Source organism: Copadichromis virginalis, linkage group LG4, assembly GCF_057382275.1.
Source record: "Copadichromis virginalis isolate Kocher_CV1m ecotype Utaka linkage group LG4, C_Virginalis_male_GT1.1, whole genome shotgun sequence".
In the NCBI taxonomy this organism is placed as follows: Eukaryota; Metazoa; Chordata; class Actinopteri; order Cichliformes; family Cichlidae; genus Copadichromis; species Copadichromis virginalis.
The window spans coordinates 34,273,564-34,300,663 of record NC_140621.1 but is presented as its reverse complement, the minus strand read 5'-3'; the positions used below and the strand labels follow the sequence as shown (position 1 = coordinate 34,300,663).

The window sequence follows — 27,100 nt, the reverse complement described above, 5'->3', positions numbered from 1 at the left end:
ATTTGCAGATGGATGGAAAATAAATGCATAAAAGGAAAAAATTAGTCATATATGATGTCCCCATGTGGTGCAATTGTTTCTTCTGAGCTTTTATAGGCACATGACCACTAACCGTGTGATGTTAATCATGTGACCACTAACCGTGTGATGTTAATCATGTGACCACTAACCATTTTGAAACTATTACAGTCTTGGTAACAATGCACAATCAAGTACCCTCAGCAGGTCACAGTAGATAGCTGCCACTTCTTGAACATGGTTCTGCTTGAGGTTTCTTCCTGTTAAAACTGTTTCTCCTTGCCGCTGTCACCAAGTGTTTGCTGATAGGTCGTCAGATTTTGTTTTTTTGGTCCTGTTTTATCGTAGGGTCTTTATCCTCTGATATATAGAGCATTAAAGCAAGTACTTTGGCACAATGGAAATAAAATTTCACTGAAGTGAAGTGAATTAAATAAAGTTGCACAGACCTAGAGACTCGTCCACAACCATCAGTTGTTAAGAGTCAAATGAGTATTCCCCAGCTGGTTGCCAGTGGTTGGTGGAGGTTGATGGGCGGCTCTGGTTGCTCGGGGAAAATGTTGGAACTTGTGATTGCTTTGGTTGCTACCATATAGCTAGTTGCAGTTTGAATAGTAAAAACTGACTTCTCTACAAACATTGCCCAACTTCCCTCTGAGCTGTAGAAAAAGAACCTGTTCGCGTGTTTGCTTCAGCGCCGAGGGACAACGTTTACTTTGAAGGTGAACCTTGTCCGTCTCTGGTTTGCATCATAACTTCAAGTTTTACTATCACAAAGCTAGAAAAACAACTACAGGCAACTGAGGGAATCTAGTTGCACCCAAAGCGATCAGTAGGCCTTTGGTCTAGCAAAGTTTTTACCCACCAACTTCCAGCAACCATTGCCAGCCAGTCAGGAATATACATAGGAGCCGTATTGTTGGGCAAAGTGTGCGTGACATCACATGAGAACCTCTGTATATACTTTGTTTTTTCTCTTACTGCTTCATCGAGCTGTATTCCATGTGAAGTGGAAGGAAATCAACATGCAGAATGCGAAGAGTGCAAAGCCGGTTATCTGGTACAAGGACGTTTCAGAGGGATCTGAAGGCAAATGAATGTGATTTACATCAAACATACAGGAGTACTTGGCTGCAATTAAAATGCAGACAGGTTAACAATAGCTGTCTACACTGAGACCCGGTATAACCTTGAGCTCATTACGTGTCCTGCTGCTTCTTTTGGGCGCTCGTGTACTGAAGACTGCAGTTCATTCCAGTGTCCTGAATTGATTGGGTAGTTGGGTCACGGTGCATCTCTCTAGCATCTGTTTAAATGCTGTCCACTGACCCATAATGCCCTTCACTAAATAAAACATTGAGCAATTGTCTTTTTCAATTAAGAAAAATCCACGTAAGGCTTTATTTTTTTCATTTATTCTGATTGTTTTCATCTGTCTATCATATTGGAGGCAACTTGTTTTATCCCTGCTTCTGAATCCTTCTCTTTGCTCTCATTTTTCCAATACTCGTGATGGCAGGAGTGAAATGGTCATCGTCCTAATAAACCAGCAGCAAATAATCATTTCTCATGTCCCCCCAGATATGTCTCAAGCCCATCATAAATCTTCACTGTGCCCTGCTGCTTGTTATTTTTACCTTGGTAGGTGTTTAACGGCGTCTTTCTTGAGAGGCCGTTTTGCATTTTGTAGGTTTTAATTAGGAAAATGTCTCCAAAACAGCAACTTCTTCAAAGCCGTAAAAGTCTGTAGCAAATGCACACACGTCACTCTTTACTGTAATTTTCTTTTCTTTCACACTGAATGACCTGATGTTTTTGAATACAAACAGGTTTGACGGTAGAAAGGAGTATTATGGGACAAAAGAGCAATTATTCCTCAGAGTTATTTCCAACACTGCCTGATGTGTGAAATGTTAATATTTCTGTAATGACAGATGAGTGTTCATAAAGGAAAGTGGTGCCAGCGAGATTATAAAATTATTTACACTTGCTGTTGCTTTTCTGAGCTTTTTCCCCATCGCATTAATGAGGAGTGATTAAAAGTTTGAAGCTTTTTCTAGAAGAATTAAAACCTTTGCCTAATTTAAACTTTGGATGAAGCCCATTCAGTGTCGTCTCCTTGTGTCTCTGCTCTGCTTCCTTCCTCTCGTGGATTGATGGTTGGAAATGACAATGCTGAGAGCAGACTATTAAAATATCAGAGACATATTCCAATAACCTCCATTTTCTCCTTGAGCTCTACTGCACAAAAAGCAAAGCGAGAAAACAAACGAATAAAAACTCAAATCCTGCACCAGAAAAATTCGATCTCACACACCAAGAATCGTATCGGCATCATAACCAAACGCTGACTTGCACAGACACAGTTATCTGTTCTTTCACCATTAACTCGCCCAATCTTGTAAATCGATACGACGTGAAAGTTTCCCATCTATGACGAGCTCGATCTCTCTCATCACTTCTAACCAGGATAACATCACTCTTTGAATTGCATATTTTCCACACTCAGCTGAAAAGTTATCTTGTCCGTTGTGTGTTTTCCTGTAACTGCTGACTTCCATATACTGAGAGTGGAGGATTTTTTTAAACTAGCAATATTACTTCTTTGGCTGCTGCCAAAAGTATTTGCTGTAAATGCATCTTTTTTTCTTTTTTTTTTCTGCTCCTCGCCACTTCTCATCATCCCACGGATGGGCAGAAACTGTGTCCTGGGTAACTGAAATATTTTGTCAAGTAAACCAACTCGTTGCCTCCAAAAATAATCCAGAAGAAAGCACTCCTAAAGTGCAAAGATGACTCCCCAACACAGTTTTTCCAGAAGAAACTCATCTTGCTGGCGTCCTTTGTGTTATATTTCAGCAGCAATTCTAGTCTTTTTACCTGCTTGACTCATACCTTAAATCTTAGCATTTAAATAACTGGGTTTAGAACAAGTGAACTGATCAAATTTTCACAAAAAACAAATATAAATAAGTTTGTCCTGCTCTGGGACATGCACCAACTCCATCACTTTGCTGTTCTTGGTTGGGGTTATCTGGTAATTGCATTTCATTTTTTCCTCATTAACCAAATGATTGCAAGTATTTGTAGTGACCACATTTTGATCTAGGGCTGCCACAAACGATTATTTTGATAGTTGACTAGTCACCGATTATTTTTGCGATTAGTCACTAATCAGATCATCATCCATTGGACGTAAAAGTACAGCTTATTGCACCAGCAGCATCTGCTCTTATATAACTATCATTAGCTTACAGCTTTAAGTGTTTAAGGTATGTGCTAACTAAAAATAAAGACAAGATGGTACTTTATTAAATTTTAATGAAATTTGCAGATTGTTTTGGTGAAGTTTAATAAACTCCTTGCTATCTAAAATATAACAGGACACCAGAGTAAATTCTGGAGCATCTCACACTTCTGATAATCAGCTGTCTGCTTGACGTTTATTCAGCTGTGTAAAAACTATAACTTTAATCTCAGCCAAACCGATTTACTCAGGAACAAATAAAATACTGAAAAAAGCCAAACAATAACATTTTAAGTTATCTAAGTGACTCATATATCATGTTTAACCTGAGTAGCGAAAGACGGCGGTGGGTTTGAAAACGATTTGCCGGGAGTCCGGTGTTCTCACGGTGCTAGTGAGCCTAGCCCCCGGCTAGCTATCGAGCTAGTGGGTAACAGACGTCTCTGAAAACGTCGGAGCGCTTTGGAAAATATGCGGTGTCTTGATAAACTGAGCAGATATTTGAGGTTTACACAGCTACATTCTCCCTGAAAATATGTTAAACGTTTATTTTGTGACGCAGAAAGAATAATAAGAGTAACATTCAAACTAACTAGCTGCCGCCATTGTTGGAAACTGAGCTGGGCCGCGCTATGAATTCTGGGACACAGCTTCTTCTTCTTCTTCGGGGTTTAACGGCAGCTGGCATCCTTGTACATGCAGTGCTGCCATCTTCTGTTTCAGTCCGTTTTTACACTCTTAAATCCTGCTACTTATTCCTGCGTCTTTTGTGATCTTACAAAGCTTCAAACGACGCGTCGACTATTAAATCAGTCGTCGACGTAATCGTGACTAGTATCGTGGCAGCCCTATTTTGATCACACAGCAGGAACCCTATCTCCAAAAAATCATGATGATGGTCCTGGCTTGACTCTGAACAGACTGATGACAAACAGGGTGCATTTTAATTGCCAGATTGACTCACAGCAGACTGACTTCATCGTGCTGCTGTTTTATTGACATCTTTATGGACTTAAGACAGGCTGCAAGTGGTTGCAGACCTGGTTAAAGCACCTGTTTCAAAGGCAGTAAGATTGAGTGCACTGCATATAGTCACATTGATTTGTACTGCAATCTCAAACCACTGTTTTCTGTGCCTGTAGCATAAGCAGAGATCACAGAGGTTGTAGACTGGAACAAGCACTACTGATGATAAAACTGTGTGAAGTCTTGAAGGCTAAAAACTTTCTACACTAATTATTCTTCATTCATGTTCGTTTTACTGCTGGAAAGTGTTTGTTTTCTGTTTCCCGTTGCTGTTGTTTGTTCTGATTTATTCTGCTTGTAGATTGATTCTGTTTTCAGATGGCTCCGTTTTATGGTTTTTATCTCTGTACTCAGTTGACACTTCTGAGCAATTTAAGCCATCTTTATGATGATTGGAGGCATTTAAGAAACATGTCTTTGGCTCTACAGTAATAATAAGGCCAAAGATGGCAGCATATTCCAATAGAAGTGCTTGCTGGATGGTTGTGCAACACCCGTAACTCTCTCCTTCTACATTTTTCTAATGTCATAACTGATGTTATGATTTTTTTCTAATTGAAACCAACAATCTAACATTTACTACTTGGTGATTGGCCAGATGTGTAATGTTGGGGAACTGCTATAATCACTTTCTGACGTACAGCCTCAGAGATGCTCCGTGTTAATGGGAGCGTTTGTTTTTGTCTTTGTTTGGTTTTCATTATAAGTTTGTAAGTGGAATGCAAGGAAAATGTGACCCCATTACCCGAAGGTAAACGCTGTCTGTCGAAAGACCTTTTGTTGTTATTGAAATCGTGGAAGTGGAACATCCTAATCACCTTCTAAATCACTCTGCAGATGACCGATGTGTGATTAACTTTTACACACGAGTTCTGCCACAAACGGTCCAGCCAGCTCGTTTACTGCGCTTGCATATTGCAACAGTCGTTGTTTGACAGTGATGAGATCTGTGTGATTTAGGAGCACTGCAGTGAAATAAAGGTGTCTCTGCTCTACAGTGTTCCATCAGGTTGGCTCTGCGGTCTGAACCTGAAGCCACATAGTTAATCTTCCCACTTTTTTGTTGGGCGATATCATCCAAACTTGAGACGGCGTTACCCTCTCTCCACGGTCAGAATCACGTCCCAAACCAGGCACTGTTTGTTTTTGCTCCTGAACTTTATCTTGAGCTGCATATTCATGTACTCTTTAAAATATAATGACCCGCTCTGCAGTGCTGTCGCAGGAAACGCCATCAGCCATTCTCCTTGTCTCTGTCCTCACTTCTCCGCCGCCTTGTCGTCCTGTCTTTAATTGTATATGCACGGCGGTCTCCAGGGCGTGTCTCTAACCAGCAGTCTGAGGCTGTAAATCCCCTCTACATCATGCATGAACTGACTCCTGGATTCTGACGGATATCTGGAAATCTGGAGTTGCTTGTGGGATTTTTAAGAACATCAAAATAATGTTTCCTCGTTTTTCATGTTCCTGTTTGAGTGATTTTGAAGACGTGACTCCAAATCTAACCTCGGCCAAGTCGCTCCTTCTTGAGGCAAGGCCTCGATTAGCATAAGCGGACAACATGTTCTGCAACACAAAGTAACACAGTCTAAGCAAAGCAGCATTAAAAAAGACCTTTACTGAGGAGCATAGATGTGTTAAGTAGTTCCTTTCTTCACTGTAATCTTATTGATACACACATTATTGATACACAATATTCGATGTTCTAGGTTCATTAATCATAGCAGACACATTCCTACTTCCCCTGACAGAGGTCTGTTCACTGACTTCCTGAAGCCTGCTTTTGTAAAACGCGTTCAGAGAAAGACACAATGATATATTTCGATATTCAACAATACTCTCTGTGTTGGTGCAGAATGTCTAGTTAAATATATGAAGCCAAATGGTGGCCCAAAGACTCAGAGGGGTGAAAGGAGCATCCGGGGCTGATGGAGACAGTCACATGAGACAAATGGAGAGGCTTCTGCTTTCAGTAAAAAAGCACTTTAAAAAAAAAAAATCCTCTCTAACAAAACACAAATATGAACACACAGAATGAGGAATTAGCACAACGTTGCTTTTTTAAAATAATATTTATGTTTAGATTGACAGAAAGTGTTACTTGTCTACTTTGGGAATGTTTTCCTGCAGAATTTGAACCCATTTCATTCCTGTGTGTGTGTGTGTGTGTGTGTGTGTGTGTGTGTGTGTGTGTGTGTTGAATTTACAAGGTTTATCTACTCTCTCAGGCTCAACACAGGCAGTTATTCTCATAATGATAATAATATTAATAATGATAATAAACTCTAGTTCTCTAATGTACATCCAGTTCCTCTCAGTGTAATTGTTAGAAGCGGTCCATACTTTCACACACATGTATGCAATTTGACTCCTCAAAGTTTAGTTTGGTTAACAAGTGTGCTCATGGTTTGAGCTCAGCAGGCGGCGATGGTTGATGGGCGTGGCTCATTTGGTCATGGCTGCAGTGCTATGACAACAAGCTAGTTGTGTGAAAATCATGATGTCAAATAGTTAAAGGATGCATAAAATCATGAACCCCGTTATGACCTGTTAGCACTTAATGGGCTACATGCTTACATCTTTTATATATAGTCTGTGATTTTTAAGGGAATCTGATTTTAAATGAATCCTTTCGTTGTCACTTCATTTGTGTTAAAAAGAAAGAAGATGGTGTATAATAATGGGTTAAGCAATACAAACGTATGTCTGTGTAAACACGCTGTATCAGGTCAGCTTCATTTATTTATTTGTGCATTTATTTTTTGATTGAGTGTCCGTTTTATCCATTTTCTCATGTTATCCACTGTTTTGTATGTAAAGCACGTTGAGTTTAATGTGATGAAACATGCGTATAAATGTCAGTTAGGTTTGCTTGATGGGGATGTTTTCAGGTGATTAATGGTGCTGAACGAACACTCTTATAAAGTGCTTTCTTTCATGCTCCATCTGTATTTTCTGTTTCTCCCTCGACCACTTCCACCATAATCATGTTCTAACACTCTTTGTCTTACTTGCCTCTCCTCCTCCTCGCTGCCCGTATATTCAGCAAATCCTTGTTTTTGCTATCACGAGGATTTGCATGTATGTTTTGGGCTTTTATGGACTATTTCAGGCCATTTCTACTCCCTGCTGTCGGGGTATCCTCACGTCTTATATCATACATGTCAGAATCGTAGCAATGATACATTTTTCTTTGTGGTCTGTATGTAAGATGCAGTCATAGTGGTGTTTCCAGCATCATTCAGTCACGGAGTGGTTTACTCTCTCGTGCATCATTGTTGTTTCCCGGCGATATTTAACCTTAATCTTTCTTTCTTTGCTTTCATTCATGTCATGAACATACAAAGCATGTCGAGCTATTTAAACATATGTTGAATAATTGAATCGTTTTTTTATTGCTGATTAATTTCAGTCAGCCATAACGGAAAGAAAACTGCTTCATTCGCACAGTGAATGTGAGCAATGTCTTAATTTCTGTCAGAGGGTTGGAAAAAAACTCTTAAATTTAAACGTTCAAGGTCTCAACTCAAGGTCTTAATTAAAGTTAAATGATGCTTGCAGTTGTTGAGGTCTTAAATAATTGCAGTTTTGCAGAGGAAGCAGCTCAGCTCTATTTCAAACACTGTTGAGTTGTCTGCATTGCAGCTATTTAACTGTGTTTGTTGTGAAATGCATCTTGTAATTAATTCAAGCTGGCATTTCAAGTGTTACACTTTAAAAATATGAACCAAAGAATAATATTTCATGCATTTCTTAAGGCAGGTATCTAGGAATGAGACAAACTTGTTCAGAGTAACTAGCACCTCCTTCCTTATAAAGGAAGGAGGTGCTAGTTGTTTTTGCTCTCAGTGGGACAAAAACAGAGACGTAAGATGTGTTAAGAGACCATAAGTACAGTTTGAACAATCCTCCAAATTCATGGAGTCTGCTGCTATTAGACGTACGTGATAATTTACAGATCATAGCAAAAAAGATGTTTTTAAAACTAAACACTGACATTATTTTACATCTTGATTCAGACAACTTATTTCTCTTACATTTCCATTTGTGTTTAGAAGACAAGTGCTGGCATCATCACATCATGAAAATCATTTTAGCGTTTTCACGTGTTACAAAGCCACCGTGTGGGCCAGACTGATGGCGATAGGAGACTGTAAATAATGGAGCAACAGTCAGCTGCCTCTCAAGAAATGTCCTCATCCTATGAATGAACTCAAACTGCAGCTGCAGATGTCCTTTCTTCACCTGCTCCAAGTGCGTGACCCTCCAGCTCACAGCAGAAACAGAACAAAGACTACGATTTCCAGCTGCAGATCACAACAATTGAGTCAAAATTAACTGCAGGATAACTGAAGAGTCTCTTGGGAGGCTGCTGAATGATTTCCGAGGACCACCAAAACAGCAGCAAGCTGGTTAGCTGTCAAACTTTCAAAATAAGAGCAAGGGGATCTTGTTTACAGATGGGAATAAATATAAATCTGTCCTATATTCCTTTAAAGATAAAGTTAGTCTTAGTGTGGAAAAAATACAGATATTTGTGTTAGTTAGTGCTAGAGTCTCCGTGCAGCAGGCATTAATTACAGTATAATATTCATTGTTCTTTTAACTCTGCAGTCAGATTGATGAAATAGATCACAGCGCAGTGTGTAATGCTGCCTCACCTTAACATATGTGCATACATCAAAAAGTATATGCATTGGTATGCATTACATGTTGATTGAGGTCATCATAAACCTCATAATAATGAGATGAGATGGGCCTGTCTGGCTTTGCCCAACACATGACAATGATTAATCAATCACTTAAGACGTTCACTTTGCTTTCATTAATCAGGGCAGCTGTGTGTGGGTAGAGGCAAAGAAACTGAGAGGGAATGGCTCAATCAATCAAAAGCAGGTGGGGATGTTTGAGAGGACGATAAACTTGAGTTTCATGCAGAAACAACACTAACATCTTTCCCCTGTCAGCAGCAGCGTGCGACTGCACAGAGCACAACTAGCTGCAACTGGAAACAGGAACACCTGATTTTTAAAGGTGGACACTGGAGCTTCTTGTGAACCTGCTGGGTGGGTGGGCGGCGTGGAAACCCACGTTTTCAGGTGTGATAACTCGATACCATACTCTGCTGCTGTTCTGTCTCTGTCCGTTTTATTCAAGCTCACTTTGACAGCATAGAAAACTCAGTTTTCAGAGCAGCAGCAGGATTACTTTTACATACGCTCATGTCGTCACTTTAAGGGTTGTCTGAATCTACAAATTATAGAAAGTAAGTAAAGGTTTGACCTTAGCACAGGTGTTCCTCACGTGGGTGTTTTTTAACTTTGTGTTTGCATCCCTGGTTTAAAAAGCAACAACTAAACAAAAATAATAAAAGTGTGGATGAGTGGTGACGTTCGGTACCAGCGCTTTCTGTTTGAAATCTGTTCAGAACAAAGATTAACATCAGACACAAATGGCCTGGGAGCTCGGGACTCTGGGGGCAGAGAATCATAATCCTTCTTCCTCTGATTGATTGTGTGTGTGTGTGTGTGTGTGGGGGGGATTATGAGTGCCCAGGCTGGACCATCAGGGCACTTAGGATTTTCACTGCTGGACTTTCTCCCTGAGGTGATCACTGCTAGTCATCGGGGTATTTTCCCCCTGACCCGCTTTGAGTATGACGAGGTGCCCGCCAATATTATTTATCACGCAATATCTGCAGTTACCCAATCCCCGACGGCGTGGCAGTCGTGAACAAAGCAGTCGTGTGGCTCTTCTGGGTATGAATTCAGCCACAGTGACATCAGAGCGCTTAAGGACATCTGTGCCACGAGTGTTTGGCTGATTAATTACTTAAATGGGGTGGACGGTCAGGGGTTAACTTATGGCCCAACTGTGATGGCTCAGGAGAGGCGCTCACATATGCGGTGATTAAAAGAGACCAGTGGAACGGCTCTAGAGCTCAGAGTTACGCAATCTACCGCCAATTAAATGCCTTTTCATAGTCCCTGCGCTCTGTCAGCCACACAAATCCAAAACAAAGTGATTGACAGCTATCGTCTGGTTTGCCAGTTGGTGGCGGGTTTTCGCCATTACCGAGATCAGTCACCATATCTAAGCCCCGTTAATCTCCTCCTTCCAAATTATAACTTTGTTTCGTGGCACAACACAAAGTGCATCAAAAGTGGGTTTTTTCCACTTTTAAAAGTTTCGTACTTTGTTGAACAGAAAGAACAGAGAAGGGGGACGATGTGCAACGCACACCTCCGGTCAGAGTCCATCACAGCTGCTGTGGTCACATGGTCAGTATCATAAAGTACAAGGCGGCTGGTATGCTCCTGTTTTAGTTATTTATTTATTTTTTAAGTGAGACTTTCTTCCTGGATCAGATTTGCAAGCGTTCTGTTATCTGACAGAGACTGCCATGCAAAAAGTTTTGAGAAAACAGGAGGCATCAGGCTGTAGCTCCCTCTGATCCCTGTGGTTTACCTTGGTACAAGGATGAGGAATGGCAACATGCGTGTTGTTGATGTATGTTTGCATCACAGTGCGAGTCTGATGGATGATGTAGTACCCATAACTCCACCTGTTGGTTAGTGAAGTCCTGCTAAAAAAGCTTTAAGCGGAGCTGCTGTTTCGCTGCTGGTGTTTTGAAAGCGGACAAGACGAGCTGTGAGGTGGTCTGACTGAGCATGCTCAGTGTCAGCGGATGCTATAAATCTGATTATATCATCAAAAGATGGCTAAAAAAATTTAGACTATTTACTGTGAAAATTAAATATTGATTGTGGGGAGAGAAAAACACCTCACTATAAAAGGACTATTAAAGGTTCATCACAATCATTTTTTAATTCTTATAAAAAAAACCGTGCCTCATTCACAGTGCAGGGACCACACAAATTCACTTTTCTTACAGCTTGATCTGATGAAGTCCAAACTGCAGAAAAAATAGTGACTCGCTGGTAAAAAAAAAAATATTTAAAGGAAAACTTCAACAACAGGCGTCTTTCTGGTAATCTGTTTAATCAGCTACCAAGCTTCCTTGGTAAATTGTGTTTTCTAGTAAAAAAGCATGTCAGATTTTATAATCCATGACTTTAAATTCTCTTAATAACTTTTTTGCGTACTCAGTATCATTTACATACCCACTTTCCACCTTGTTTACATAAGTGCTGCATCAGTGAACGTGTGTGATTCTCTGAATGTGAATAAGAAAAAGAGAATTTGGATCTTCACTTAATCCAACAATGAAAATCATTTTCATGTAACTAATCGCACGAGAAAGTTTTATTGTAAAATGTGCTCATTCCAACTGCTGCTATTGCTACTACTACTACTACTACTCCTTCATCATCTTCTCAGTCTTCATCTCCTTCTTATTCCACCTCATCAGTTCATCCTCTGTCTGAAACAAGCTGCCCCCCATACACAAAACATGTCCATATTAGGCATATCCCCTCTCTTTGACATCATACAGACACAAAAAAGATGTGATAAACTGAGTGAACATCTGGCTCATCCTTGTACATACACTGTCCTTTGGCCTTGCTTAAATGAGAATCCAGCACTGAAACAGGAGTTATAATACAGCAAAAACAGAAATAAAATAGCCCCCCCCCCCCCAAATTTTTACCATTACAGTTGCTTCGACCCCACATTTGTGCGTTCAGGTTGTTGAACAGTTTTTCCTGAGTGTTTAGTCATGCACCGTCACTCCGTATTCTCCACTGAGACATAATGGGACCGATCTCGGTGTTTGTGTCAGTCGTCGCTTTGGTCACCTTTGCAGTTTCTCATCTCAGACTTGCCGTTTACTGCATTTCACTGAAGTGTGTGATTGCAGCCAGCCTAGGTGGCTGAGAGTGTCGTGCTGAGGAGGAGAAATGGACGATTTTTAAGAACGTCTTCGTCGTCAAACCTGAATCGCTCACAGTTGACGGGTGTGCTGCTGCGGAGGAGCAAAGCCCATCGGCCTGCCAAAAAGGAGGGAACGCAGGGGTGTGGGAAGGGTGAGGTGAGCGTCCAGACTAAATTGATTCGTGCCACTTTTCTCCTGACAGCATTTGTTTTTGTTTATTGCGACATTTATTAAAGTGAGCGTGAAATGTAAGCAGTTTCTGTGGCGAGAAAGCAAAAACACCGTCAGAATCTGTAGACCGGCCCCACGAACAGGAGCCGGATGAAATTGCAAGAGCAAAAATTGCATAAAAAGCACTTGCAGCAACAACAACATAATATTCCAGAGTATTAAATGAATAAATGCATTGGAAGCAAGTGTCATTCAATCTGTCTGCGTTATGAAATCCTGGTAATATTAATCTGTTGCTGTTTGGCAGTTTTGTTTTTTCTGGTGGGCATTTCCAGCTAAAGCAGGCCATGTTCACTCCAACGACACCGAGGCTGTTCGGTCTGATCTGAAAGCAGTTACTGCTGTTTGGAGAGAACACAATCAGAGGAAAATGAGTGATGACTTCAGTGTGCAGCTTCGGTTTTATCTGCTATATAAGGTGTAGTGCTGGGCGATATATATCGTGTGGACGATAGAAAAGTGTCTATCGTGTCATTTGTCTTCTATCGTTTCTAACCTAATTTTATAAATTATGACATAAAATATATCATTAACCCTATAACACCGGTCAGAGCAGGCACGCTCCGTTTTGCATAACTATTTTTAAACCTCTGTAGAACTGCAACCACATAAGCTAGCGCAATAATTTGTTTTGCATATGAGGAGTTGTACTTACATCTTATGCCATCAGCTTGTCCCAGGTCCTGGTTTCCTTCCACATATAGCTTTGCAAAAATTGCATAAAAAGCACTTGCAGCAACAACAACATAATATTCCAGAAACACGCTTTGCCGATCCGATCAGCTGTTCATAACACTTCCTATTTGGAATATAGGTCACCGCGAACTATCGCATGTCTGCCATTACCTGCCCGAAACCGGAAGTGACGTCATTTTTGCGGAAATGTAGTTTTTTTTTTACCATCAGGGCCTTATAAGCCTGTACTGGTGTTTTTAAAAGTCATGTTTGACTTCATGCTTGTCTGTATCATTTCTGGGATGCTTAGAACTCAAATTACACTGTTGGAAATAGTTTGTTTTGATGCACATGCTGTTTTTTTGTTTTTGTTTTTGTTTTTTTTTGCAAATTTGCACTATAATATTTATTTTCATTATTCCTGCAGTATATAAAAATTAGTGTATCTCAAAAATAAAACTATGAAGACACTCAAAATAAATTTCACGTGTTTGGAAACTATTTTGTGCAACTTTTTTGTATTTACAGTTTTGAGGGATAAGCCTCTTACATTTCTCTAAGTAGAAATATATGTAAAAAAAAAAAGAGAACGATTTTCATTTTTTTTGTAGTTTATTGCACTTTTTTGCAATTTATGTAGTTACTATGGACTTAATGCATACATATTATTAAAATTTGGGCTATAACGGTTGTATTGATGTATAGCAACTTGAAATGGCTCCACAGCATGTAAAAATATAAAGATAAGCTCTGGCGGACTTGGTTCTATGGTAGGTCTTAAAAGGTTAAATAGCCTGTGGCAAATATATTAGTGTTGTCTTCTCACTATACATACTCTTAATTTTATGCAAGAGAAAATAAAGTATAAAAAAATGATATTTTTCGCAAAGAAACTCCGTCTTGTGGTTTTGCGACATGGTGCTGCTTTACATGCACCCGGATTTGCGACATGCTTTACGGTAACCCGGACATGCAACAGGCAGACACAGCTACACAAGCAGCCCAAGAAGAAGCACTTTTACCGAAAAGAGGGAGTATGTCTGTGATTTGGTTACATTTTGGGTTCAACAGCACCAACACGGAGCAGAAGACGCCCATTTGCAAGCTATGCTATAAAACTATTCGTGCACCCGATGGCAACACAACAAACCTCTTCTATGACCTACAGAAGGTCCAAGAAAAAGAATACTCAAGAATCTAGAAAATCCGAGCTAAACCAACTTGTGGAACGACGGGAGCAAGTTGGGAAAAGTTGATAAGGACAGCTTGATCTGAGGTACATTATGCCCGGTCGTAAGCACTTCAGTAAAGTCGAGTTGCCTCGCTTATATGACGCATGCCGGGCCAAAGTAGAGAAGGATCTTTGCAGTGTCGTGCATTATGCCTTGACGACTGACCTATGGATGAGCAGAGATAAGCAGCCCTACATGAGCGTAACCATCCATGTCACTAACAAAGACTCCACCCTCTGCGCTCGCTGTTTACAGACTGCGTACTTTCCAGATGACCACAGGTCAGGTGGTATATCGTGATATATATCGTTATCGTGATATAAAATAATTCATATCGCGATAAATATTTTTTCATATCGCCCAGCACTAATAAGGTGCTGAAGTGGAAAACGTGTTGGTGTAAGGCAAGGCAAGGCAAATTTATTTGTATAGCACAATTCAACAACAAGGTGATTCAAAGTGCTTTACAGAGACATTAGAAACAAAAACAAATAAAAAGCATGATTTAAAATTGATTAAAACAAACTAACTAACTAAACACACACATTTCACACCTGTTCGCGCGATCTGAACCCTTATCGTAAGGGGAGCTACCAGTCCTTCTGTGGACGAGCTACTTTCTATTTTAAATTCCCTGAATTTAAAATACTCTCTAGACCCAGTTGGGGAGCTACCCAGAGCTCTAATCCCACACCTGTTCGCGCGATCTGTAGTGCAGCAGCTCCTCGGTTCATTCTCAGCACCAGTTTTATGTGCACTTTGCTTTTTGACACGACCAAACAAGAAAATTGTCTCTGCTCTGAGCATGAAGTTTACCTGATCAGAGTTTCTGAGCCGCTGTACAAGGTGTCATCCAGATGTTTGGGGAATGAATGGATGAAATCTAAACCTTACCTGATTTAAATTTGGACAAACTCTTGTTTGACAGCTTCATCACAAATCCAGAACCTGCACAGAGAGCAAACATCAAGTTCTGTTTCAAAGTGACCCGGTCATTCGATGGTCGATGGTCGGTAAGGCCTGCGAACATGGAGAATGCTGTTTTTTGTTTCGTTATTCTTCGGGTCGAGCAGAGTGAGTCTGTTGGCGCGTGCATGACGAGATGACTTTGTAATGAAAACATTTAAAAGCTTTAAGATTGTTTATTTTCATTTCTCTTCCTGGAACATTTTGATCACTGTTTGTAATGACAGTAAACACCAAACAAACAACACAATATGTGTGGCATCAGAGAACCTGAGTGTACAAGCTTGTGAGGCTGTCACTAAGGACAAGTTTCTGTCAACATGAATTTGCATTATGTTCATACACCAGGTTGGCTTTGTAGTTTGTGCTTGAGCTGCTCTCACCTTTCTTTTTTGTTTCTTTTTTGTGTGTTTTTAGTTCCTCTTGTGTTACCTTAATTTCAGTCTTTCAGTAATGTGTCGCTTTTTAATTCTTTTGAGTAATGTGCTGTGTATCGGCCTTGTAAAGCACTCTGATGTTAAGTTTCTCCTGTGTAAATCACTGAATGAATCATTTTAACTTGTTTGTTTGAGTAGCAGAAGGTCAGGGCCTGTGAGCTGCTGTTTAGCTTTTCATTAGAAACATCAATGTTTCAGTTTTCTTAAAAAATGCCAGAAAAGCCAGAGCAGTTAGGAGAGCTCGGAGTATCTCTGTGTGACATGTGGGCGCTTTAAAACGGACTGAAAATCAAATGGCATCAATGTCATGAAGTCCATTCATAAAACAGGAAGGTCTGCTCAGACATATTTGCTAATGTTACAGGTAAACTGATAAAGTGCATGGTTGGATTGGTGTTATTTAAAGTGGAATTGTGAAGTGTGACCCTACCAGTTTTTCTCCTTTTGGGTGGGTCATGCCAGCTCTGTGGGTCTGACTCACTCACAAACACATGGCATCTGATTCCTCGCCCACTCACTTTTCTCCTGCTCCATTCCCATGCTCTCTCGCTCCCTGACATCCTGTCATCTTTCCAGTCTTCTGTTTCCTGATCTCAAATCTGCCAGAATCAAGAGCTTGTTATTGTGTCGACGTAGGTTCGTCATTTTCGTCCAGTTATGCACTCATTCTTTCTTTTTCTTCTCGCTTCCTCGCAGATGAACATAAATTCGGACCAATGTTTTGAAGGTTATGGTCAGTGTGGGATAAAAACCACCAAATATCAAAATACAGATGCAAGTCCAAACCTTAGCTGCCGCGTTATTGTGTCTGTTGCTGAGCTGATGGAAACCCCAGTAAAGATGTGTTGCAGTTCTTCATTTTTGGACGTTTTCTTGTAGTACTCTTGTAGCTGAGGCCCAGTTGAGTGGAGTCCGGTGTCCTCAGGCTGTTGGAGGTGCAGTCTTGATTCACGATCAGTCCAAAAACTGCTGAGAGTCGCACGCAGACAACAACAGACAAGCCTCAGGGATATTACCTGAATCTGTGCCACATTCGAGGGATGCACTGCAAAGTGAAATTAATGGGTTATGAAGACACGTTTTGCCTAAAGCCAGAGTCACAAAGGTGGCTCTGCTTGTACCTGGCTCGATCGCCACGGTAACTGATGCTGCACATCTGAACTGCCTTGAAGGAGGTCACGTTCAGATGTTGTCATCACTAAGACAGATATAGATTCTCACCTGAGGGAGTACATTACACATTTTTGGACGCTGACACACTTTCTGTTTTATCTCTTTACCAAAAATATTCAAGTTATAAATCTAAGATCAGATAGTACAGGACTAGACACTGACCAATGAGAACAGCTGTTTTTCTACAGGTACAAGGCTACTCTTACTTATTTTGTTATAAAATAAGCAGGTTAAAGGTCTGGTGATGATTTCAAGCGCAGCATTTATATTTGGAAGGTTTGGCATTTTTTTAGAGATCAATGTTTAAAGTTTTAGAGCCCTAATAGGGGGCAGTCTTCTTTAAAACGACCCCTATTCTTCACAACTCTCTGTGACCAGGTCCTCTGACTGAAGCAGGCGGTGATTGATTGGTCTGTTTTGTGTGGGAAAATAATCACATGACTTGGTGAAATGCACCTTAATGAACTATTGTGACACCCATCGTCTCTTCTCAGTACAATGTGAAATTTATTTAGCTTTGAAAATAATCGATGTTATACTAACAAATGTTGGCCATTGCCACCGTACATGTCTAGTATTTTCTTTGTTGATCCTATGAAGGCATCATCACCTGTTTCACTGATTTCTGGGTGTATTCTCTCAATACATCTTGTCTGGAAAGTTAGGTTGGGAAGCGCATCTGTAACCGGAAGGTCGCCTGTTCGATCCCCGGGCTCTCTGTCCTGGTCGTTGTGTCCTTGGGCAAGACACTTTACCCTACTTGCCTACTGGTGTTGGCCAGAGGGGCCGATGGCGCGATATGGCAGCCTCGCTTCTGTCAGTCTGCCCCAGGGCAGCTGTGGCTACAACCGTAGCTGCCTCCACCAGTGTGTGAATGCGAGAGTGAATGAATAGTGGCATTGTAAAGCGCTTTGGGTGCCTTGAAAAGCGCTATATAAATCCAATCCATTATTATTATTATGCATGATTTTATGTTAATGATGGAGCTTCATGACGTCCTGGCCAAACTGTCCGATTACACTTCCCACGGAGTTTGTTTGCAATCATGCAGCTTCTAAAATTCTTATTTGAATTTGGTTTGGAGGCACTTCAGTGCTACAGGATTCTTCAGGCTCAAAGACATCTGAGGAATAAATAATCGAAATAAATCAAACTTAGTCAGAGTTAGTTGACTAGATGGATGCAATCAGCCAAACACATAATATAGAGGATTTGTAGATGAATACTTTTTTATGCCTGGATGAAGTTTTATTGTATCTGAACCCAAGTGTTACAATCAAAGAACCTCTTTAACAGAAACGTTACGTTTACACTTTCAATTAAAAATCATAGAAGAATATTAAGCCCATGCAAAGTCACTTATAATTAATCATGCTGGTATATTTTGTACAGATTGCACACATGATTGGTGAACTTTGTGCCTATTAATATGCAAACTAGGCTAAGCACAGTTTCATCATTGGCACCACAAAATCCAAAGAAAAAGATTAAGATAGATACGAACCAGCCTTTGTCGTCCAGCGCGACAAACACACCGTAGATGAATTCAGTCTGAAATTAGACCTCACATTGTCATTCTGTAGTTTGCAAAGTGATCTTTAGACAGAAAATAAAGGAACAGGAGAGCGGCCGACCATGCTTCAGGGCTGAAATACAGCTTTCTGTCAGCCGGCTGCCATTAATTTCACTTTCTTCTTCAGACACATCTCTCTTCATAATGGTTCATTCATTACCTCCAATGGCTGTTGCAGATTTATGCTTTGGCTCAGCCCGAGCTTAGACTGCACTTTGCCAAGGGGACAGCTGGTAATACTTTAATATATAGAGACATAGGCATCATCATTATTCAGCAGGATTAAAAGCTGTTGGGGGGATTTTCTGTCAAACTCACAGATAGCCCAGCTGTCCTTTTTAACATCTTTTGAGCTCTTATTGTGTCTAAAATTGCTCCTTTGTTTCCTCATTCATTGATTTCAACTTTGGAAAAACTCTGTAAGGCTGGGGTGTCAAAATTAAGGCCCGGGGGCCAGAATCGGCCTGCCAAAGGCTCCAACCTGGGCCACTGAGCTGCTTTGGAAAATGTGAAGTAGGACATAAATGATCGGTATCGAGAGGCAAGTAAACAAACACCTCCGCAAGTGGCTCAGGTATGTGACTGGTCATCACTGCCGACCTGAGGGCGTTTTGGTTCAGGGTCGAAATGCCTGATGATATTTGGACACCACCTGACGACACCTGGTTGAAAGCTGCAGTCGCTTACAGCCACTTAAGGTGCAACTTTTAGGTGTATTTTATAAGTTTCCAACTGTATTTTCATCAGCTTCGCAGGTTTTCTCCTGAAGACCAAACCAGTGGTCATTCATACTATCCCAGTGTAAATAACAGATAAACAATAAAATAACACAAAGTTTCTGTTTTTCCACTATCTACTATAGAAATGTATGTTTACAGTAGCTTCACAGTGGAACAAAAAACCCCAAAACAAATTAAAACAAATTGAAAAACCTTTCATTTTATTCTTATAGGACACTCGGGACGATGAGCTACCAGAACTTTTGTTTGTCATTTTACACATTATTTCAATTTAAATTTCTTACAGTTTCCGGATGAAGAGTCGCGCTGACACACTTTCATTACTACAGCATCATTTCTTGATCGTGTAGAAAAACCAACATGTGCTGCTGAAATTGCTTCTTTTCCTTATATTAAAATATCTCAGGGATTAAATTTATGGTTAAAGTTCTTTACACTGCCTTTTTACTCAAACTCCTTTTATGATGTAAAATGAGTTTGATACACCGGCTGAAGGTCTCGTGGGGAACCTTTCAACCACCAAGTTCCACTTCTGAGTAAAAAAACCTCATAAAATATGTATGTGGGGTAATCAGGTTGTTAGTTTTTAACTGTTGCAAATCGGCAACGCCTGCCTTAAGAGGGTTAAATATACAAAGTGTGTTTTCATTTTATTGTGTTTTTGATGGAGGGGGTCAACACAGGAGGTCCATAACTGTTTGCCTTCTTTCATCAGCTTTTAGTGTTAGAAAAGGTTTTAGGGATGCTGAAGCTCCCAAAGAAGACTCACACTCCTTATACACACATGTGACTTTATGTTTGATTTAACCATCCTGCTCGCGTCTGTAGTTGGAAACAGTTACCATCAAGGGAGTGATGAGTCTTTAACCAACCAGTTAGCATGCATTAGCAGGATGCTAACATTGTTTTTACAAAATTGCACGTGCAGTCATGTTAAATTTGTGAAAACTAAAATAAACTGAGTTTTTTATGTTTAGCGGCAGATGTAAAGTGTTTCAGCTTCGTTCACTCCGTTGAGGACTGCAGGTGCTCCTGGACTGCAGCCAGTTTTAGTACATTTGGATCAATAGGATGTGGACAGGCCACGTTGTTGTATTCATTCTCAGTGTCTGAACAAATACATCACATAGTTCCTGAGACTTTTTATACGTGTGGAGAAAAAACTAATATAAACTTGTGTTGCTGTAAAAGAATAGCACTGAAGTCATTATTACCCATCGTTCGGGGACAGTAAAGGTCTGAAAATTTAAAAAGAAAAAACGAGAAACCCATTTGTAGCAGTTCCATCGATGTCTTCAAACATTATAAAAGCACCTTTGTGTTACCATCCACCCACCCTTTTATACAAACTCTGGTATTATTTGATTTTGTGCCATTGAAGTCCTCGTTCAGGGATACACTGGTGGCACTCGGTGTTTTCTTCATCAAAATTTTAAAAGTGCTAAATTCGCCTCATTCTTTTTATTTTTCAAGTACTTTGGAAGGTGTTAAGCAGCCTGTTTGTGCACCTCCATTGCTGGGCTGAAATCCTGCGCTCTTGCAGAGGTGTGTGTCAGTGTGTGTCTGTCCTCATGCGTTTGATGGGAGGGCGAGGTCCTCTCTTTGAAAGCCTGCAGGCTGCTCTTCAGATGAAAAAGCACACAAGCGACTGCCTCGGAGATCACATGCCACTCAAACTGTGCAGTCAGACCTGAGAGTGTCAGAGAGCGGGGATATGTAAGAGACGGATGAAGGGAATACGTTTGCAGGCGTGGGGGAGAGGGAGTGATGGGAGCTGATGGGAGCTGATGGGAATGGAGCTACAGTAGCTGAGCTGCGTCTGATTGCAGCTCTTGATAAAGAAAGTATCTGATAGGCTATCAGAGCTGTGGCCTGGGAGGATTTGAAATTTTTGTTGTACTATGGATTGGGCCACCTCTTCATCTTTTCACCCATCTTTGAGAGCGCTGATGGGATTTTGACAGCACTTGAGGAACGTTGCGTCTTCGATAGCGTTTCAGAATTGCATGTCAGTGTCGCAACTGCAAGACAAAAAAAGAGTTGCTGGCTAAAGTCTGCAGGATCAGTCCAACTCAGGAGTTGGGAAAAGCTGCGATGCTGAAGCCAGAAAGTGTTTTTCCAGTTTTGTGTTTTCGTTCCTGTCTGTTGTTATATGAGATATTTTTCTGGCTTAAAATGGGGAGATAGTTCTTTTTGGTCATTTGAAAATTAAAAGTGTATTTTTGCTTTTCATACACAAGAAACCCCTGACATGTCTCGTTATAATGGTGGCCACAGTTTCAAATAACGGGGTCAGTGTATGCGCAGGTAATTCCTGTGAGCAGAGAAGCCCAAACATGTTGATGAGTGACAGCCGATCAGAATATTGTTGATTAAAGGGGGAGGGGCTAAAACGACCTATATCAGACAGAAGGTGAACTGTGGCCCAGTGTAAGAACACAAGAGATACTTTACAGTAGCTTCACAGTCCGATCCAGTAATACAGACGAGCAGAACGTCACGTTGGAAGTTTTCTTTCATTTAACAGATTGACTGACAGGTTATTATTCATGTAACGCAGGAAACGTGACTTTGCTGTTAATCTCTTGGTTTAGTTTCAGGATCCTGCACTGTTTGTGTTACTCTGCACAATATATTGGACACTTTCATTAGAACAATTGTATTTTTTTATAAAAACACTTTCCTTATTGATGTATTTTTTCTAGTTTATTGAGCTTTTGTTACTTTTCTGAGTCATTTCATTTTTTCCTCTGACATATTTATTTTTATTGAGCAATTTTACTGTAATGGGCCGTTTTAGTTTGCATTGGTGGTTTTTCTGTGGCGATTTTCCCAATTTTGGAGGTTAATAAAAAGTGCTTCTGTCTACATTCTCTGTATTTTTCATCTCTTATGGTTCACAGTGAAGCACTCAAAGGCAGCTTTTACATGACTGTGATTGATTTCTGACCTAATTAAGAAATGTAAAGCACTTCTTCATTAATTAATGTGCCTTCTTCAGCTAGCTAAATGTGCTTTCCCATTTGCTGTTCCCACAGAGCGTGTTCACTGTTTTGTTGGGCCCGTTCACCTTCTTCAACGCCCAGAAGACAAAGTATCTCCAGATTCTCACCTCACTCATGCGATGGATTGGTAAGAAAACATTCCTGCAGTATTCCCTCGTAACGTGCTGTTTTTCTTTTCACTATTTTCTCCCCTCGCTTTCTGTGACCTCTCCATTTCTGCAGCCTCTTTTTCCACACACGCATATTTCCATTTTATCGGCGTCTCCCTCAGAGTTTCTTTCATCCCTCCCTCCTGCCTTCACCTGCCTGTGTGGCTGCTGCGTTTAAGGTCCGTCCATCATGGTTTGGTCCTGCTCTGTGTCTTTGACTCCCATCTCCTCTCATTCCTCAGCCTGACAGGCTTGACAGCCCGTCCCAAGCTTGATTGGACCGTCACTCACATGGCGACGGATGAAAATAAACCGCCCGTCCTGGGTCCACTGTTAAAATCACAACACCACTGAATCACGGCAGCCCCGCCGCCCCCGTACGGCCGCACGCTCGCTCACGTAAACGCACGCAGACACAACAGCGTTCGCGCTCTGTCCATCGTCTGACTAAATAACACGCGGGTTTTAGCTGCATCCTTCCCTCTTCCTCGTCTCAGCGTCCCCTGGCTCTGCAATTGATTGGTCGTGTCACTTTTGCAGGGCTCCAAACAACACGGGATAATGATTTAAAACGGCTCCAGTGGACAAGCGAAGATACTGGAACAGCAAATCGTTAAAAAAGAAAAACCAGCCTGTTTTTCTTGTAGGGCGGGGTAAACCATCAAAATTACGTTGAAGTTGTTGATAAAAGCCAAAGATAAACTTGTCGTACTTATTTTGTTCTTGGTCTGCTGTACTTTAGGTCGAGTTTTGGCAGAGAAGAGAAGCAGACGTGCTTATTAAACTAACTATTAAATAATTCTCTCTGAACGTGAGCATCAAAATCAGCTGCGTCTCCAGTGAGTCTCTCGTCCTGTGGATGAATTTCTGCGTCACCTTGCTGGGCTGAAGCAGCTGAAATAGATCAGGCTAGCTGATTACTGAACATTAGAGTGAATGAATTATTCACTAGTAAAGTGATCATGTCATTGACCGGCTCTTAGAGGGATAAAAATGTAGTAGTTAGTAGTTAAATATAGCTGCACGGGCCTCTCAGCTGCCCATATTACCAGTATGGGATAAATATACGACCTGCTAAAAGTTAAAAACCCTTCAAAGCTATAAACAGACGGATACACTGGGGGAAGAGGCCGGTTATCAGCTGAACATGTACAGTCCTGCAGCACATTTAACTAGTGAAGCATATCAAAATTCCCAGTCTTTCCTTTTGTCTGGAAATTATCTTCTATGATCAATTAACACTTCTCCTGTAGTGACATTCACACCAAGCAGCTCTGTCAGTGGCATACATTTAGTCAACTACACAAACAGCACACATTCAGTCAGTGTCTGTAAAGGTCAGTACTGTTCTCGGACATAAAAGCGCTCCACAACAATCCAGAAGCAAGTCGACCTCTTTACGAGAGACGACAGCTAAAGCGTTGGCGCTGTTTCAGAACATTTTTGTGTTTCGTGTCGACTTTCACGTCCTGTTTTACATCCAGCAGTTTCCACTTTGTTACACGTTAAAATGAGGACTTAATAACCTTCTGTAACACTCCGAGTCCAAGTGCTGACCTGTGCACAGATGTCTTGGCCCTCGTCGCGGCCTACTTTATCCATCACACCATCGATCCTTATTATCGGCCTGGATCCTTTTCTTTGCTCTGTCCAGTTGTGCATCTTTGTTTTTGGTGCAGAGCAGCAAGCAGCCTTCCCAGTGTGTAAAGACAGTCTGAGTTTTAGATTGCTTGTTGGAGTATTTCTGCATGAGCTGCGTCTTGAGGACGAGTCAATGTGCTGGAGCAAATAGGCTGCATGCAGAATATGAACAAATGAACGATAAGAAGCTTGTTTGCGAGCTGGGGCGCTCGTACTCGTAGCCCCATATTTTGTAATTCTACCATCTGGAAAATGTATGTTGTGTAGTTGTTTTTTATATTGTGTCCCTGGGTGTTGGTATCCGCTTTATTTGAAGGCGCTGACACTGACCACATGAGACAGGAGACCCTGCCTCCCCTCCTGACCATTACTCACCAGTCCCCGGATGCACCTGCAGTCACATGTGCTGCCCTGAGCGAGGACGGGGTGCGTTTGATGTCAGGGGTAGCAGCTGGCCGGTGCGTCGGTGCCCCGCCCGCCACCCTCGGCTCCGGCCTTGTCACAGTTGTTGCCACTCAACTGTAGTCACCTCGTTGTCCAGAGAGCCCCGATTTTTACACCAAACATGAGTGATGGTGTACCTGCCTGCTGCTCGGCTGTCGGTGACATGCTGGGATATTCAGCAGAGTCGCCATTAGCCTGGGTCAGCGCGACACCTTTTATACAACCCAGAATTCCTAGCTGCAGTCATTTAGTCACCTTGTTTGCAGCGGTGCCATATAAATCTAAATTAATGCTTTATAGTGACTAATAAAGGACGTCATCAGGGCCATCTGCATCTCTGCGATAACGTGTCTCACAGCAGAAGTACCTCACATGTTGGTGAAGGACAAGGAGACAGAGAAGGAACCACAGTGCACAGCTTGTATATGAATATTCAGTGTTATGTATACACGATGCGTTGTAGCTGCAGTTAGATGTAGTTGGAGTGTCTTCACCTTATTTTTGTTGTTTTTTTCCACATTAATCTTAATAAATATAAGGTAAAGGCAGACATTGCTGTAACCTGTTGCAGCCGGCCTCTTCCTGCCCGCTGTCAGCAGAGTGGATCATTACTGGTGCTCCAGAAGGACACTTTCCAAACACTTACAGGAGTACACAGCTTCTCTAATTGTTATTGAGTCATATGAGACAAAGGGAAAAAGTTAACAGCCTGTCCGCTCAGTAAATAAGTATTCATTACTGCCAGCCATCTCTCCTGAGACGTGTGGATAGATGTGTAGAGGGGCTGCTGTCTGAGTTTATCAGTAGGTCGGTGCCATGTGGATCTCAGGGCTCCTAAAAACAGCCATCAGACTTACTTAGCAGGAAAGCCTTTAAACATTTGTACTCGATGTTTGTGGCTGAAACAGTCCTCGATCAGGAAACTCCCATCTCCCATTATTGGGAAAAATGAAAACATAGATTTACACTCTAGCTTGACTGGCTGGCAGCAGGATATGGCTGCGATGGAGTGACTTTAGTTTGTCCAGTAAAATAGTACTTTTTGATTTCAGTGTAATTCATTTAAAACACTTTAAATCTTTAAGATTTTGTCCTGAGTTCATCTTTCATAAATAGCTTTTGCTGTAAGTCAAATGCTGTAAGTTTCAGCGAGCCGCAGGTCTCTCCATCCATCTAATGTTCTTAGTTTACAACAACATAATGTAAAGAGCCAAGAAACTCCCCGCAGGGATGCTCACAGCTGCCCACTGCCATTTTAAATGGCCATGGGATTGAGATATTGTTTTTGAAGGTCAGGGGGACTCTGGTGGCTTGTTGACTGGAAAGGTTCTGCTCATTCAGAGCGAGGGGTGAATTATGAGCCGGTCTTAATGAAGTGAGCAGCAGCCAGAATCACAGTTCAGAGGTCCTGAAAAATTACATTTCAAGACCAGCTGATGAGCATCAGTCCTGTTCTGGCTTTCAGTGACATTTGTGCTGTCAGGAGCAAAGAACCTTTTCTTTTTTTGCGTCTAAACATTTACATGATCACGACCACTTTCAGTGTTTTTACTGCCTGCTTGGCTTCGCTGCTTAGCACTGATGTTCCTTTGTGTGATGGCCACTTTGATTTTCTGCAGAGATGGTTTTGAGGTGGTTCAGGAATCACGATCCAATACAACTGTATCCACTAGCTAAGCTTTTAATTAGAGACACTGACCTCAGGTCTTTGTTTACCTCAGAGGCGGTGTCATTACACAGAAAGATTTGATTAAAGTGATTAAAATGTAATGCTGCAGTTTCAGCCATTTGTTTAAAAAATCGTTAATGCTTAATCCACTTAGCATTGTGGTCGTCATTTATTTGACATTTGACCTTAATTAGGCGTAATATTAGAATTATGTTTTGTAGGCTTTTTTAAAAACATTGATTAAAATGTAAACGGCTGACACTGTCCACTGCACGCACTCACTGCTGGGTAACAACTGGGAAACCAGTATATATACTGTATACTTACAGAAAGTTGGGTTGGACATGACAAAGCAGCTAATAGCAGGATGTACAATGTTAGCAAGCAGGTAGCTGTAACCTAGCTACACTGCAGGAATCTGGTGATGGTTAGTTTGTAACATTAGCTGGTAAAATAACATGAAAATGCTTCGTGGAGTTTATAGACCAGCATTGAGGGTCAATTAACAGACCTTGTCTATATTTTTCATATATTAACATGGATACTTGCATTAGCTAACATTTTCCAGAGGAGAGATCCTTCCATGAATATGATGACAGTTTGACTGTGCTCTTCCCCTGATGCTCAAATTCCTGTTTGGTAAGAGGGGCTTCATTAGTTACACTGTATTAAGTGCTTCATATCCAACGTAGCAGCTAAACGTCAGTATAAAATCCACCATGGATTTTTCCCAAACATTGAGTTTGTGTTGAGCTAGGAGATAAAACTTTGCTGAATTTTTCGCACTCTGCGATGTCTTTTTGCAACTCGACTGAACTGGTTTTATTCTGTTTATTAATAATCTGAGCACCTTTTTCATTTTGTGGTTGATTGCTGTCCTACAGGAGCTGTGCTTTTGTTTTTTCAAAACAGATTTTCCCTGATGTGTCACAGCTAATTGCTGTGCTATCACAGTTCGCATGTCATTACCAGTTTGGCCCCTTTCAGTTGCAAACTGATAGCAGACGGACTTCCTCTGATTGCCGTTTTATCACTTT

At 41.1% G+C, this 27,100-nt stretch overlaps 1 protein-coding gene across 2 annotated transcripts in view; it reads left to right on the top strand.

The window, feature by feature from the left end:
- Positions 1-27,100, top strand: part of slc38a12 (solute carrier family 38 member 12) — a 73,093-nt gene that overhangs the window by 38,435 nt on the left and 7,558 nt on the right. For both annotated transcript variants that reach the window (XM_085455033.1, XM_085455032.1), the window contains exon 9: positions 22,194-22,287. In XM_085455033.1, the coding sequence (XP_085311159.1) occupies positions 22,194-22,287 (94 nt within the window). The remainder of the gene's footprint in view (positions 1-22,193; positions 22,288-27,100) is intronic.